Raw genomic sequence first — 15,450 nt, forward strand, 5'->3', positions numbered from 1 at the left:
GGGATTTCGCAGCGAACTCTTGGGGGAGCGGGAATGTTTTTATCCGAACTACCGGTAGGTGGCAGTTGGTGGAGCCATTCTTTACACCCATATATACTCACCCATTATCAAAGAAACTCAGTCTTTACGACTGGTACTGCAATTACTTGTTCATTGACTAAAGCAACAGAGTTAGATGAATTCATTGATTGAGGATAGGAAAAGAACAAGGAGCTGGAACCACCGAAACTGCGGTACGATAAAACGCCCAGCTTTGCTTATGACTCTTGACCAATCATCGACCACTCGCAGAGAACAATCTGAGGGCGGTTCTTCGCCCAATTGCAGTACCGTCTGCCCAATTCTGCCTAAAGCTGTATCTGACGCTGCATCCAACATGACTATGCGGGGTCATTTATGGCAGTCTCGGAAGCTTCGGAATGCGTTCGTCAACATACGAGTCGAGAATCTGCCACACCCGCTCTTCCTCATTCCACGGAGCACCTACAATTTGTGGGGGAATTGCAAACATGGCCGGCGCGACCAATGCGAATGAGGGCGATATATGTTCTGTATGCCAGAGCATACCCTGGCTCGAGCTTGCCCATAAGGGGGAGTCTGGGACGATTGTGAGGACTTTTGAGGAGAGCTGGGAGGAACTGCGGCACTCCAGCTGCCCTCTATGCTGCCTAATCTCTGAAATCATGCCAGGGACGACATCAAGGTCATATCCCGGCACGCCTCTGAGACTGTATTCTGCCAAGACAGCGCTAGGATTGGGCGACCCGAACGAATACCTCTCTGTAGATTACACGGATGGCCGCTGTCTATCTTTCTCGGTCGCATCGACAATGGACAAGTGGTTTGATGGGTACCTTGTGTTATCAGACCCTTTGAGGCAGCCTGACTTTGAGATTCGACCTGTGGACCCATTCAAGATAGACATCGACTTCATACAAGGCTGCCTTACCCAATGCCGACAAACCCATGGATCTGACTGTACCATGCCGGTGGGCTCTAGGCCCTCGAATCTTCGTGTCATTGACTGTCAGCTTCCGCATCCTGATGTCGTTATGGCATCTCAACAATGTCAATACGCAGCGCTTTCCTACGTCTGGGGTTCCCCCAACCCTCGAGCACAGCTGGGCCGCCCTCTGATGAGTTTCCACGAGTGGTGTTGGACGCCATTTCAGCCACGAAGCTGCTCGGGATGCGGTACCTCTGGGTCGATCGTTATGTAAGTTCGCAGACAGCTAAAGCTGTGATGGCATCCAGCTGCTAACGTCAATCAGTGCATCGACCAAAAGAGCGCGTCAGACAAACATCATCAAATCCAGCAGATGGGTCAGGTTTATTCCCACGCAGAAGTCACTCTAGTCGCTGCCAGCGGGTCTAATGCGAGGTGCGGTTTACCTGGCCTTGGTCATGTGAACAGACCTGTACGAGGTCGCCACGAAACATCCGGAGTGGCTTTCTGTGAGGGGTCTCAGCACGTCAGTCATCTTGTCAAGCGTACCATCTGGGCTACCAGAGGCTGGACTTTTCAAGAAAGTCTCCTCTCACGTCGCAGGATCATATTCACGAAGGACGAAGTCACCTTTTTGTGCAATTGCATGCATTGTGCTGAATCTTGGAAGTTACCATGGGCTTTGACGGAACGATTACCGAAAGATCGATTCGAGGGTATTTTGCCCATCTGGGGTAAATTATCCTCCGGATCCCAGAGAAGAGGACTCATGCTGGACAAATGTTTGGAACAACACGCTACCCGAAAACTGACCTACCCGTCAGATGCGCTCGACGCCTGCACTGGAGTATTGAAGAGATTGGAAACAGACCAAGAGACGTTTGTATGTGGAGTACTGACAGAACGACATTTGTTAGCTTCAGGAAACCCTTTACCAGTCTCAAGTCCATTTCGTCAAGAGATTCCATTCGCCATGTGGATATCATGGTATCACGAAGAACGCCATGCCACACGACGCAAAGCGCTCCCCAGCTGGTCTTTCCTCGGCTGGGACGGACCTTTCAAAATGGACATATCCGGGGCCGGGGCTAAGAAGACTTTTTTCTATCCCCATACTGACGAGAATACTGTTTTGGATGACACGATCAACTCCAGGTCACATATCCCTTCACTGGCCATTGGTTCCGTCAAATCCAACGATAGCCCTACTTTATTAGCTAGCCTGCGAATCACGGGGTGGATCTGCAAGTTTCACTTCGAGAAGGGAGTAGAACGACCGTGGAATCAGATGTACAACGTGGTCCGAGGAAACCCCGATCGGTTTGGGTGGCTACCTGCTGATATGGACCTAGAAGTCACAGTTTCTGACGGCGATGAATATTTCGGGTTAATACTAGCCACTGATATTCATAACGCATCCCAGGAAAGTTTTAGGATTCTAATTATGAAATGTTATGGTAATGTGCTTGAGAGGATAGCCATCATCCGAAATATATCCTCTAACTACCGGACAGAAGACGAGTGGTTATATAAACCCAGAATGATAACATACCTTCAAGATGTACGTCGAATAACGATCACCCTCGTTTAAAGGATATTTCATAGTTTATTTCAATATAGCTTTTAGGGTTTATTATAATTCATTCCTTATAACTACATCGTACTCCCTCTTATATCTGACTATTGACGCACTATATCGCCCGGCGTAATGGAGGATGTGTAATCACTGGCGCTGTTCTTTCCTTTCCGATACCAGCTGTCAACCCAATTAATTGAACGAAATTTCATCAATAGCTTGTTGGTGAAAAGACGCGATGTCGCCCACCACAACAAATGTCCACCCTACACTTCTCAGCGTCCCCGTCCACACCCACAATATAGGGCCAATATCTCCATAAATTATCAATAATCACTGGTTTGGTGGTGTAGTTGGTTATCACGTCAGTCTAACACACTGAAGGTCCTGGGATCGAGCCCCAGCCGAATCATGTATACAACAGCTCCGTTCGTGGAGTTTCTCTTTTTGCCTGTTCCATCACAAGGTTGAGCTTTTTGAGTTTATCTCCACCTTTTATTACTGAACAATTGCATACGGATTGACTACCGTTGTGGCTGTGCAAAATGACCCGCTACCGTGACCCTGTGGTGTGCTGGCTTACTAAGTTTTGCTGCTGGTCTGTGCTTAGTCTACGAACTTCATCAATTTGAGCCAAACCCAACCTCCTCTTTCATTTCCCGTACCTTCACTTTCCACTCGACAATCAACGACGACCCGTCAACTCCCAAAAATAAGGTACTCAACTTCTGCCAGTCACGATGCAGGCCGGTAGGCGCCGTATTAACACGGCCAAGACCATTCTACTGGCTCCTACTCACCGTCTCCGGCCGGTGAAAGGCCCAGGGTCTTGGTAGGGGAATGATGTTTCGAGTCCGCTTGCCTTTTGCTTGCCGACGAGGACGGAACAGATTTCCCCGTCAGTGCTACTGCGTCTCCGGTTCTGAAATCAGCTGTGTTCCTCTCTCTTCTCTTGGCCGACGTTCTTCAACCCCGCGTATTTCACACCATCAACCTTCGTTTGCTCGGAAAACTTGGGAGTCAAGGCTGCTCCTGTGCCAGAAGCCTGGGCGGGTGGGACGACCGTCCGTCTATCTGCGCACGCATGATGGCAACGGGGGACGAGTTATACCATATCAATCTATCTCCTGTCGGTTGCGCGAATCGCATCGCTGTTACTGACCATGAACTCACAGGTCGCGGTCCATGGCCGACGTGGCGCCACCTCCATCGCCACCGGCGTACGACGATACCAGTACCGACTCCGAAATCTCGCACATCTCTACAGACGACAAATCCGAAGCATCCATCTCGCAAATATCGGCATCCTGGCACCGCTTCGCTCGTGCCGAATGGCAGAGCCCTGACGGCCAGGAACATAGCCTCCCAGATTTAGCCCTTAGTCTTTGTTATTGCTCTGTCACGAACACGTCCTTTTTCAAGTTGCAAACAAGGGTCGATCTTGAGGGCTGCAAACACTATTATTTCTACCTGCACGTTGCGCCAGAGCGCATGCGACACCTGGCCCTTGTCAGTCCTACTTCGACCCAAGAGAATGACCCCAACACGCGATGCCTGCGTTTCGAAATGACGCAGCCGGCTATCCTCGTTGCCCCGTGCTGGCCATGTCGCGTTAAGAACCCTCAGGCAGAAAAGACCCTACAGTTGTTGCAACTTCTGGGCCAGGCAGCCGTCTTCACTCTAGTGGTCAGCATACCTCTCCGGTTCATTTCAGACGCCAGTTTTCGGGCTCTTTCCGACGCGTTGGCGAATCAAACCCTCAAGTCTGATCCCGATCAATCCAATATCCGTCGATACTATCGTGGCCAAGGCGGGATTGCCATCGATTTGGGTAGCCCACCCATCGTCGATGTCCTGAAAGGGAAGCAACCGCAATCTGGCACAGAAGAGTCAAGCGAACTACCTTCTGGTCCTGCTGATGTACCTCCATCGTACAATCAGGCTGTGACGGACGCGTCCTCGCCGGACCCTCTCACCTGCTCGCCGCCTAATAAGAAACGACGGCTGGACAGTCCCATTGCGGAGCAGGACGATCTTCTGGCACCCTCAACCAAATCATTTCGTGAGGACATCAAGCAGACAATTCCGGAAACCTCCCAGCTGTCGCTATTCCGTTCCATGTTTGAACATTTCGACAAGACTATGACGGAGTTGAAGGAAGAAAACCGCCAATTGAAACAAGCTGTCAGCGAAGTCGCTGATATGCGTACCACGATTGCTACTCTGAACAGCAAAGTGGAGAGCCTAGAGCGTCGTCTTGACGCGGAAGGCGAAGAGCTGGAGCGCAGAGTAGATGGACTGGAAGATGGACTGACCTCCCTTGACGCATGGACAGAAGACCATCATGAGTATGATGCCGACCAGGTCAAGGACGTGGTTCGGGAGGTCTTCGAAGATGATTTTGATAATATGAGTGATCGTCTTATAGAAAGAATAATAGATAGGCTTCGGGGTGGCCCCTGATTTACTATCCACCTAATTGCCATGATGTACCGGACGTGAAGTAATTCGTGAACCATCAGGATATGCGTGCTGCTGCTACACAGCTGCCCGAACAGCAAAGCAAGATCGACAGGAAGACTTTACTCTATTTCAACTAGCTAGTTGAACCACAACACTACCACGAGGACCTTGGTCCAGAGCGAAGTTTGTGCCACGCCGTATGTATGGTCAACCGAAGCGATAGATAAGGCCTCGGTGCGACCATAAAGTTTCCGGCTGTTTGCTATCTCCTCTTGTTTCTCGCATGCAGCCAGGGAGTTGAGGCACTTTCGTCTCTTCTTCCTGCTTCGATGAAGCTTCATTATACTCAAGCTAAGAACACGATGGACAGCTATTCGGAACGCTTTACCTTCGTCGAGAGGCCTCTCTGTGACGACGAGGCCGAGGTAGAAGGGCGAGGGGACGACGGGCCGTCACCCCAGCTCGGGAGTCGGTACTATGAGCTGTCCTCCGCCAAGCTCCCCAGTCCCCACGCGGCGTTCCTCGCGGAGCTGCGTGCGCAGTGCCCGGGTCATGATATAACGGCGGTGCCGTCTGACCATGTCCATCTATTGCGGTATGCCCTCGCCGGCCACGTCACGGCTACCCTCGACACAAGCGAGCCCCCGGTCAGTATTCGCTCGTTCAGGAACGCCCCACGGTACCGCAGAGGAGTCCAGAGCTCCTTGAGAGACACCCACGCGTTCGCCAAGTACAAATACCGTTGGCATGAAGTCGAAACACCGTTTGTGGTGTACACGGTGCAACTCTATGTTCTCGGCATGCAGTATGTCCTCTTGATTCCCGACAAGAAGCCTCAGCCGTTTATAACGTCGTACTTTTTTCCAGATGTACATAGACAGGCTCCTTCGCGCCGTCTGGGACTGGATGATGTCAGACCAGGGACGGGTATGGGTATTCGAGTGGTTTCGCGGGTGGTACCCGTGCAAGAACCTGTGGTCGCAGGTAGTGCGGACGATGTGGCCGGACACGATCCTGGACGACGTGGCCGGACACGATCCTGGACGCGGGCCTGAAGAAGGACTTGACGGACGTCGTGAACCGCTCCTTCAATAGAGGTGACGTGTACAAGGCCAACGGCATCCCCTAGAAGCGCGGGCTCATCTTCCACGGGCCCGCAGGCAACGGCAAGTCCCTCATCCTCAAGGCCTTTATGCATTCACTGGTCGCCGGCCGGGGCTCCTTGGAACGCGTCCCATGCTTGTACGTCAAGGGGGCGCCGTCGACCTTCTTCTTGAAGCGAGTATTCGAGTTCGCGCGGGCCATGGCCCCGTGCCTGTTGGTCTTTGAGGACGTGGATACTATTGCCACGGCGCACACTCGATCTTTCTTCTTCAATGAGGTTGACGGGCTTGAAAACGATGGCATATTGATGATTGCCACAACTAATCACCGTGGGCCGTCTCTTTTCTTTCCGTGTCCTCGAACCTATTGGTTCTAACTAACGAATGACGTTCACCTGGTAGCCGAACATCTCGACCCGGGCTTGTCAAAGCAACCCAGTAGATTCGATCGGAAGTACTTCTTCCCGCAGCCGTCCTTGGTGAGTGCCGTTCGATCATAGTTCTTAGGATGTTGACGCCATCCTCTCATCCTTTGTTTCTAAACTTGCCATCAACTGACACCACTGCCAATCAACCTCGTAGGATCTCCGTATCTTGTATTGCCAGTATTGGCACGGCAAACTCAAGGACAACCCCGCCATCCAGTTCTCAAAACACCTCTACCGCCACATCGCCCTAATCACCTACGGCTTCTCCTTCGCTTACATGCAAGAGGCGTTCGTCGCCACGCTGCTCACACTCGCACACGGATATGGCGAGGATGACGGGAAAGAATTAGTCGTAGGGGCCTTTTTTAGCGGCATTGGCGGCGAATAGGGGAATGATGTCCACGCCGCCTGGTGCGGTCCATAGCCAGCCCATTGTCTATGATCCCCGGTTGCCGAAGCCGGTGGTGGACCCTCATTGCTATTGCCGGGAGCTCAATGGCGTGCGCTGATGGAATATATTGCCTTGGATTTGACAGGGACAGACAGGGGCGGCATAGTGTTACCGGCAACCGGGGTTGGGTGCCCACGCCGAAATTGGAAGAATGTCCATGTTCAGTTAGTCTCTCGTTTAAAAGTAACCTTGTGTTCAAGCTTCTTTTTAAGCACCCATGGAAACCATTGGTTCAATCGCTGTGGGTGGGAAGGGGGCTCGTCTCATCCCCCTGCCAAAACGTCGCATCGTCACATCCGAGACTCCACCACCTCCTAGAACCACAACGTCAAAATGCTAGCGTCGATGTCTCGCTTGGACCTGACAGCCATATAAGATCTACGTGATTTTCATTGTTCGTCTGATGTTCGTTTTTTTCCTAACTACCGGTTATCTTCTATTCGTTAATCCTACTTGACCTTCGTTTCTCTTCAAACAGCTGTGCTGTATTTCCATTCGCTCGTACTTTGTGCTATTACTTCCGACTCTGATTACTCATCCGCCTCGAATCCAACAAGTCAAACACCATCCAAGATGCAGTTCTCCAGCTTCACCGTCCTCCTGTCCCTCGCGGCCTCGGCCTTCGCCGCCCCCGCCTCGGCCCCCTGGACAAGCGCGCCCTCACCTTCCGCAAGTACAACACGTTCCAGATCTCGGGCGGCGTCGGCGGCAACGCCCTGGCAGAGACCAACCAGGCCTTCCCCGTCGACATGAGCAACCCGGGCGCCGTGTCCAAGGCGGATTTGGCCATACTCGTGGCGGCGCGCCAGACGGCCGAGAACGCCGAGACGGCCTTCAACAGCGCCGTGGCCGCGGCCTCGGGCGCCGCTGCGTCTGCGCTCGACGTCGGCAAGACCAAGAACAAGGTCCTCAAGCTCCGCACCTTCGAGATGCTCGTTCAGGTCCAGCAGGCCCGCGGGTCCACCGACAAGGACGCGCAGCTGGCGGATATCCAGAAGAAGCTGGCGGCCAACGTAAGTACCTGTCCATTTCGCCAACCCCTGCCTCCAAGTGATGAAAGCGAAGAGGATGCTAACAATACTGCGTTACAGGTCAAGCTCGACCAGGCCAACAAGGGCAAGAAGAGCCAGAGTGTTAGCTTTACCGCTGATGTCCAGCCTAAATAAGTAATTAGTTACAGTCGAGTGGTTCTTGGAAATCTTTAATACTGAATACAAGATGATTTGGCATAAATAATTCGTATTATACCTTGCATACTTATCTTTCATTTATGGGCGCGCCATCAACACGCCGATCATCTATTCCACAGGTCGGCGTCCTACCAATACCACCATAACTCTCTCAAAGGCCTGTCCCCTCACGACTCCGATAGAGGCTGCTTGGACCTACCATTGTGCTTGGTTATGCAAGGCGATGAAAGACTCTTTTTGCCTTTGTATGCCTGGACACCTTTATATAGGAGCATAACAAAGCAATTCGTCGATACAAACCCGCATTGTCAACACCTTGTATCATAGGTACAGATTCAGAGATGCTATTAAAAGCATGTGCGGACCCTGGCATTTTTTCCATCGTTTATCTATCGCTTCCCACAGCTGTTATATTGGTACTGTCAAGGCCATTGATAGTCTATATACACTGGTTTATTACATTGCAGAAACCTTTGCACTTTATTCAACACAACCATGGAGTATCGTGCGTATGAGAACGCCATCCCAGGCTGTAGTCCTGGTTACCGAGACTTCGCCACCCGGAAATCTGTATATATGACTGTCCATTTTGCAGGATGCGAATACATTGAGGACAACACGATGCTCAAGCGGGTATGGAGAAAGTTACAAGATCGGCACGATCTGCCCCAGGAAATGGAGTTTGTGACAAATCTACCATGCCCCTGTGTCGTATGCTATAAGTCTCCTGAGGCATGCGCCAATGCAATTTTCGGCCCGTGGCTAGAGAATGCCCGGAAGCGCTTGCTGGAAAGGAACGTCTTGTTGGCAGAGCTGGCTTGGGTTATGGTCTTCTTGACGGAAAATCTCCAGCTGCCTGACTCGGACAGGCTGCTTTTCCGATGGGGATGTGAATCCTACCAGCTCTTGGGCGGCAATCATGTCACTGGTCGTGCATCTAACCTTCTGGAGCTGGCTGAAGACTTCTTCGGGGTGGCATCAGCGCCGTATATGGCGCTACACAGAGGCTTGCGATACTGGGGCCTACGCGAGGAGCACTGGACAGCGCGGCAAGAGTACCTCGATCAGCTTGACCAGGAGCTTGGCCTCCTCCATGAAAAGCGGTGTGAGTTACGCCAGTGGCTCCTGGAATGCGAGGTCACTGAGGAATGGTTGCGGGTGTCGTCGATACACAGGTTGAATGCGCTTCTCTTCGCTTATCCGGCCATATACGACAACATCGCTGGCCTAGTGGCCATGGTGGCCCTGGTGACGGGCACACACGTGACCCGGTTTCTTACCGAAGAGCAGCCCTTCTTGTCGTACAAAGCGTCTCTGGACCAATTCGGCTGGATGAAGCGGGTGCTTGTCCAAATCGAAGAGGCTGTGGCGTCTCTTCGGGATGATGTGGAGACACTCAGGGGAACCTTACCATTCGCGGAATCTACGGATCCAGTGGCCGTGCAGATTCGGTATGACCCGAGAGTAGAAGTCATCAGGAGCATGGACATCAAGGTAAGGCAACTCGTGGATGATGTCAAGGCGTTCGTTGAAGATGTTGCATGGGTGGAAGCCACCCCTTACCATCAGAAGACCCCTCCTAGAGCTGAAAGGTATTCTGCTGTACGTAACATGGCGGTAATGTGAAGTAATGTAGAGTTTACAAGGTAACTATCCATAGGGTCTTATCAATGGTTTGGCACCACGACTTTCCAAGGCGTAGATTCACAGAATATGATTTTAGATCAATATAAAGATATGGTAAGAACAAGGTCGAATAAGCTGATATTCCAATACTTACTAAGAGTTTTCATTATAACCTCTCCCCGATCCATTATAAACACCTTTTGCTACTACTTAATGCTGCAGACGACATCAACCTTGAACAATGCTATACTCTTCTGTCACTACCTTTGGAACTTGAAATGCCCCGTAAAAGGCCACTCTGCCCTCCTGCAGTCTCTTATATAACTTGTCGCCTTCGTTGTCGTACTTCTGTACGTCCGACACCATCTGAACGAAAGATGCGAACCCAGCAACCTTCAGAAGTCCCGTGCCGCGATTGTTGCCGCCACCACCGCCATCTGGCCCTCTTAGCTCTCCTTCGGCGATGCAAACGGGAGTACCGCTCTGTCCTCCGCGCATGGGATAATCCGTCCGCAGGCGGTAGAGAATCGACCGCGCCACAAGGCTTGTCCATATGCCAGGGTCATCACGGGGATCGGCCGCGGATCCAAAGATGGAGGAAAGGCGACTCCGGGCCTGCTGCTGGGTGCGAAAGATACCCTGGCCCACAGTCTGGGTTTACGTATACAGAGATTAGCAACCTGCTGTTTTCGCACACAGATATTATCCCCCTCAACATTAGACAAAAACAGGGATCAATGCGCTCATGTACGTACCTGGCACATACTGTCCACCACGCCGATCGTTTTGGCCTCCTTGGATCGGTCATCCAGAATCACCAAACGAGTGGTGTTGTATTTAATGCTCGCCCAGTCCTGCGGAGGTAGCCAGGCCAGTTCGTTGCTGACTGGATTTGTATTAGGTGCTCCCGCTAGCGATGTGACATCAACGAGACTGAGGTCATGGGAAAAGCCCAAAGGGAAGGTCCCAGGCTGGGGATCGAACACGCGGGTGACTTCTCCCAGCTTTGGGTTTTACTGGTGTTAGTAAAGTTCCCGACGAAACTGCTTAAGCTGACTCAATTTCAGTCCCCTTGGGATCTTCAGACTCACCTCCGCGCCTGTACTGGCCACCCATAAACCCACTTCGCTCATCCACGTGGGCGACTGCAATGTCGTGACTTTGGAAGCTGCGATTGCGTTTGTGAAGACATGAGTCGGCACTGTCACATACGTTTGGTTTCTGGCGGAGAGCTTCTCCCGTACCATGACACCTACCTTCCCCTCAAACCGTGCCTTACTCTTACTCCTCGGGACAATAGCGCTAAACACAGCCCCAACCGGCAGGTTTGGGATAGTCCGAGAAGGTCGATGTGATTGGGAGGATGCTGCCGTTAAAGACGCCGGTATTCCGCGATCTCCGCCGAGAGACGGATGGTTGTCGCTCGACCTCGCTCGTATGGGAAACGTCGCGGTGGATGACGATGTGGCAGTGGATGACGATGATTCTCCTGCTGTTGGGTTTCCTGCTGTTGGGTAAAGCGATTCGGCGATGAAGCTTACCCTTAGTCCCCCGAAACGTACAGGGAGGCTCGACAGGGCTTCTTCATGGTCGAAACCGCTAGGCATGATGACTTGAAGATCGCCGTTGATCAATACATAGAAGCCAATGGCTTCCGAAAAAGTGTCAAACATTTTTGCTACAATACCGTCTGACACCGGCTGGACGGGAGAAACTATGGTTGGCAACGGGTCAGGTGGTGGCGAGGGTATCGCCATGAGTGGTGCTGTGTACTGAACCGGAATCACCACCGGGTATCCGTCGACCGTCAATGGCACCTTTTCAGGTCCGTCGATTTCCGATGGGCTACATGTCCAACACGGTGGTTCTCCATGTAGTTCCTCCAAGCGCAGATCGTCGCGTAAATTCGAGTTTTTGTCATCTGGATCTGACTTTTCCGATTCGTTGGGTGGCATATGGGCCTCGATTTGGGGGTTCTTGATATCAAGCTCATTGCTGGGTAGATACGTCTCTAATCCTTTTGGGGGGCCTTTTAGGTCATTCGCCAATCCGAATTGTCGTTGAATCGACTTTAGCAGTCCGTCGTCTGGCGGCTCCGTTGAAAGGCTGTCAAAACTGCATGTTCGATCCTTGGTGGAGCGGGAGTTCGGTGGCATTTCCACGGAAGCACTATCCGTGGGATTACTATTGTTGAGAGAGCTTTGTGCAGGATCCGCGATGTGAGGCTGTCTCTGAGTCATCCATGGATGACTCAAGCATTGTTCAACGGTAAATCTTCGATTGGGGTCAACCAATAACATCGAGTCGATCAAGTCGACTTTTTGCTAGTCAGCTCACAACCTGTGATGGCGAGTATCAAAACTTACGCGCTGGGTCTCCAACTGAATCCCAGTAGGGTGAGGGGTAGTCAAATCGACCACTTTTGATCTGCTGAGTCAAGGTGTAGGGAAATTCCTTGGTATTTAGTTCGTCCGAGAATGGAGGAAACCCACACAAGCATATGTATAGGACGACTCCTAGGGACCATATGTCTGCCATTTTTCCGTACTCTCGCGATTCCCTTTCCGCAAGCACTTCGGGTGCCACATAAGAAGGTGTGCCACACAACTTGGTCAACGGATAGTCCGGCCTAACATGGGTCGATAGGTCAAAATTTGCCAGTTTGACCAAATCGAGTTCTGGATCGAAAACCCAAATACCCTCCGGTTTGATGTCCAGATGGGCAATGTTGTGATCATGCTATCATGGCATCTTAGTTAGTATTCGTCTGCAAGGTCTGGGATGCAACAAGTAACATACCAGGTACTTGATGGCGTTGAATAGCTGCGTAAAGACCCTACGGCATTCGTGTTCTGATAGCTTTTGACGTCTGACGATATGTTTGAATAGGTCACCTTCCGGTGCATGTTCCGTAACTAGGTATTCATTCTGGTCCCCGTCTGGGATGAGGAATTCTTTTACGCATATAATGTTTGGATGCTTGACTGCCATGAGTACTATAGGCCAACCATCAATCAGTATATGCACAAGGTGGTCCGAACAGTATGGGCAATGGATGACAAGCGATAGGCACTAATTGAACTTACTCTTCGCCACATGGCGCAGAGACAATTGATTCGATTGCTTGGCGGCAATCTCGACAGCATAAGTATTCTTCGCAGCAGACATCTCCACGCATAGAAATACCTCGCTCCAATGCTCCTGGCCCACGCGCTCCGTTGTCATGTATCTTTCATGAAAATTGGAGGGCTGGGTCATGGCAGTGTCCGTGGGGTTATTTTGGGCTTTGAACGTAAACCGATGGATTTCCGTGAGAATGATAACCTCCTCGTCCTTCAGTTCACGCAACTCGTTGAATTCGAGCTTGGTATCGTTGACAAACATTCCGTTTGGGGACTGGTTATGAATGAAAACAGCGATGCCCTCTGATCGATAGACGGGGAACAGAACGCAATGATACCTAGATATACCACTGTTCGACTCACTGATGCAACAGTCTATCTGCACGCGTTAGTATTATGGTTCTATTTGCAAGCTACCGATAGGAATATATTGGTTCGGCCTGTTCTACGTACCACAATCGACGGCTCTCCCAATGGTGAACCCCTGGCACCAGACAGATTCGAGTGAATCTTGTCCAGTTTTCTTCGATGAGGCCTTCGTAGCCTTGCTATGACCCGCAGGAGGGGTTGGGGATATTTCCTCTTCGTCATCGAACGGGACGGCTGTTAGGGGGATTGTAACATGGGCAAAGGGGGAATCGCAGAGCAGATGCCCCCAAGTGAGCCCCCTTCATCAGGAATGTAGTCTGGCATTATCAGTTCCCTTGTACTGCATGGGGTCTGTTGAACTTGTTCTGCTGGCTGTGGTTTCATGGCAAAATGCAAAGGAAGGAGGGGTGAGATTCGCACAGGGGTGCTTATACCGCCTAACTTCTTTGGGTCGCCGAACGAATTGTGTCAGCCCACTCTATTCGAAGTGCTTACCTTCGCGTGAACTGCCCTTACTTACGCGACTTTCGACAACCTCGTTGCCAAAATGGAGCTCAAACAAATGGATGGCGTTTTGCGCGTTCATGCAACATTGAAAGAGGAACTTGGCTTTGTAAGCGAGCCAGACCAGGATATACAGCCATATCTCGACTACCTGAGCACTGCGTGGCCCGGTCGAGGTGAGAAAATAGACTTCCTGCGCATCTTTCTTGAGGTAATAGAGAATTTGAAAGGAGGTGAGTTTGAGCCAGTTTTGTAAGATTCATGCCCATATGCTAGATAGTATTGAACCGCTTCAGAAAGGCATAGGTTGTCACACGTTCCAAATCGTCTTCGATCTTGCATATAGCTGACGAACTAGTGCAGGCAAAACCACCATCCAGCATTACATGGAACAACTCGTCGCAGACCCTCACCACTTCTATTTCTCCGAGACGGTAGCAGGTTCACCAACTCGTGTAACCAGTGTGACCGACACGGTTCTTCTGGTCATTGGTACATGGCTGCTGTCCCAGTCGTATTTCATCCCCGAGCGCCAACATCGACGCCGCATCGTCGACGCATATTGCCGTTCCACCAAGCAGGAATACTCGGAGGCTACCGCCTTCAGTCGGACAGTGTCCGATCTTATCAACAGTAGCGGTTTGTTACCCAGCGCAGGAGAGACAGGCAGCCGGGCTGGGGAGAGTGAGGAGCATTTCGCCGCCGCCGTCGCCGCCGAAGGGAGTCTTGCCGAGAGGGAGGAAGACCCCTTTTTCCTTCATGCTTCGGTCGGACTCCTCGAGGCATTCTCCATACCACCTGAACGGCTGAACGCGGTCAAATTGGCCGCTTATGGCGGTGTCAAAGTACTTTGGACGAATAACATCATGCGCCATCTGCTTCTCACGCACCACGCCGACACTCACTATTTGGAACTTTTCGCTTTGCCTTGTGCTATTCAAGGGGGCGCAGAAAGAGTCTTGTCCACGACAGGCATATCCCTTGATCTCATTGACGAGATCGAATCATCCTACGCCACGCTGTTCAACCCACAGCAACCATCACGGTCACACCGACTCCTCCTCGGCCTCCCAGGGCTCTGGCGATGGTGTTGGTGCCTCCACTGCTCCTCGTCACGGCTACAAAACCAGCTTCTCGAAACACTGAAGAAGAAATCAAAACACGGAGAGAAGCGGCGGCGTCGGTGGCGCTACCAGGGTTTGGACGGCCACGGTGTGGTACATGATCCTCAGCTGGGCAGGCTCATGCAGCGAGAGGCGCCGGAATGGGACCCCATGGAATATAAGCACCTCTGGCCACGGATCTTGGCTCTCGATGCGTACCTGCAGCGGGCGAGACCATGGAACCTCTGGGTGCTTTTTCGAGACAAGAGGGAGACGCTTCAGTACTGGACATTCCTGTGAGTTTCTAGACTTTTATCCGAGGCTGCATGAAGTTTTCCTAACCCATGTCCAGGTTCGGAAGCGTTATTCTCATCTTGACAGTGGTTCAAGTTGCTCTGAGTATTGCACAAGTAGTCGGCACATTCTAGGACATCTTTGTGGATGCCATGAAAGGACATAAGGAGTGGGGATAAGATGGTGTATCTGATAAGCGATAACAAGCTGTGTAGGTACATATGATGCCGTGGGGTACTGGGGGAAATCGGTTATTGGATGGGCCCGACTACACC

General features: G+C 51.5%; 7 protein-coding genes across 7 annotated transcripts; 5 read left to right on the forward strand and 2 right to left on the reverse strand.

Moving 5' to 3' along the window:
- Positions 1 to 1,081: 1,081 nt before the first annotated feature.
- PG998_009052 (uncharacterized protein) lies at positions 1,082 to 1,826 on the forward strand (the record flags this gene model as incomplete). Its single annotated transcript, XM_066875868.1, has 2 exons — positions 1,082 to 1,216; positions 1,272 to 1,826. Coding segments are annotated over 2 exons (690 nt in total), but the record flags the coding sequence as incomplete, so codon positions are not given.
- Positions 1,827 to 3,262: 1,436 nt separating this feature from the next.
- PG998_009053 (uncharacterized protein) lies at positions 3,263 to 4,985 on the forward strand (the record flags this gene model as incomplete). The annotated part of the gene is made up of 2 exons (XM_066875869.1): positions 3,263 to 3,354; positions 3,698 to 4,985. 2 exons carry the CDS (start codon positions 3,263 to 3,265, stop codon positions 4,983 to 4,985), a joined length of 1,380 nt encoding a protein of 459 aa, XP_066728025.1.
- Positions 4,986 to 5,347: 362 nt separating this feature from the next.
- PG998_009054 (uncharacterized protein) lies at positions 5,348 to 8,133 on the forward strand (the record flags this gene model as incomplete). The annotated part of the gene is made up of 7 exons (XM_066875870.1): positions 5,348 to 5,790; positions 5,867 to 6,008; positions 6,115 to 6,418; positions 6,491 to 6,567; positions 6,671 to 6,868; positions 7,525 to 7,980; positions 8,059 to 8,133. 7 exons carry the CDS (start codon positions 5,348 to 5,350, stop codon positions 8,131 to 8,133), a joined length of 1,695 nt encoding a protein of 564 aa, XP_066728026.1.
- Positions 8,134 to 8,652: 519 nt separating this feature from the next.
- Positions 8,653 to 9,783, forward strand: PG998_009055 (uncharacterized protein; the record flags this gene model as incomplete). Its single annotated transcript, XM_066875871.1, has 1 exon — positions 8,653 to 9,783. One exon carries the CDS (start codon positions 8,653 to 8,655, stop codon positions 9,781 to 9,783), a length of 1,131 nt encoding a protein of 376 aa, XP_066728027.1.
- Positions 9,784 to 10,011: 228 nt separating this feature from the next.
- PG998_009056 (uncharacterized protein) lies at positions 10,012 to 10,547 on the reverse strand (the record flags this gene model as incomplete). The annotated part of the gene is made up of 2 exons (XM_066875872.1): positions 10,012 to 10,434; positions 10,539 to 10,547. The coding sequence occupies 2 exons, from the start codon at positions 10,545 to 10,547 to the stop codon at positions 10,012 to 10,014; spliced, it is 432 nt and encodes a 143-aa protein (XP_066728028.1).
- Positions 10,548 to 12,138: 1,591 nt separating this feature from the next.
- On the reverse strand, positions 12,139 to 13,243 carry PG998_009057 (CAMK/RAD53 protein kinase; the record flags this gene model as incomplete). Its single annotated transcript, XM_066875873.1, has 3 exons — positions 12,870 to 13,243; positions 12,583 to 12,779; positions 12,139 to 12,522 (listed from the first exon to the last, which is right to left on the reverse strand). Exons 1-3 carry the CDS (start codon positions 13,165 to 13,167, stop codon positions 12,139 to 12,141), a joined length of 879 nt encoding a protein of 292 aa, XP_066728029.1. The 5' UTR covers positions 13,168 to 13,243.
- A 578-nt stretch (positions 13,244 to 13,821) lies between these two features.
- On the forward strand, positions 13,822 to 15,309 carry PG998_009058 (uncharacterized protein; the record flags this gene model as incomplete). Its single annotated transcript, XM_066875874.1, has 3 exons — positions 13,822 to 14,011; positions 14,142 to 15,177; positions 15,234 to 15,309. 3 exons carry the CDS (start codon positions 13,822 to 13,824, stop codon positions 15,307 to 15,309), a joined length of 1,302 nt encoding a protein of 433 aa, XP_066728030.1.
- Between the last annotated feature and the right edge of the window lie 141 nt (positions 15,310 to 15,450).

Source organism: Apiospora kogelbergensis (assembly GCF_038363985.1).
Source record: "Apiospora kogelbergensis strain CBS 113332 chromosome Unknown utg000006l_segment0_segment0, whole genome shotgun sequence".
Taxonomy (NCBI): domain Eukaryota; kingdom Fungi; phylum Ascomycota; class Sordariomycetes; order Amphisphaeriales; family Apiosporaceae; genus Apiospora; species Apiospora kogelbergensis.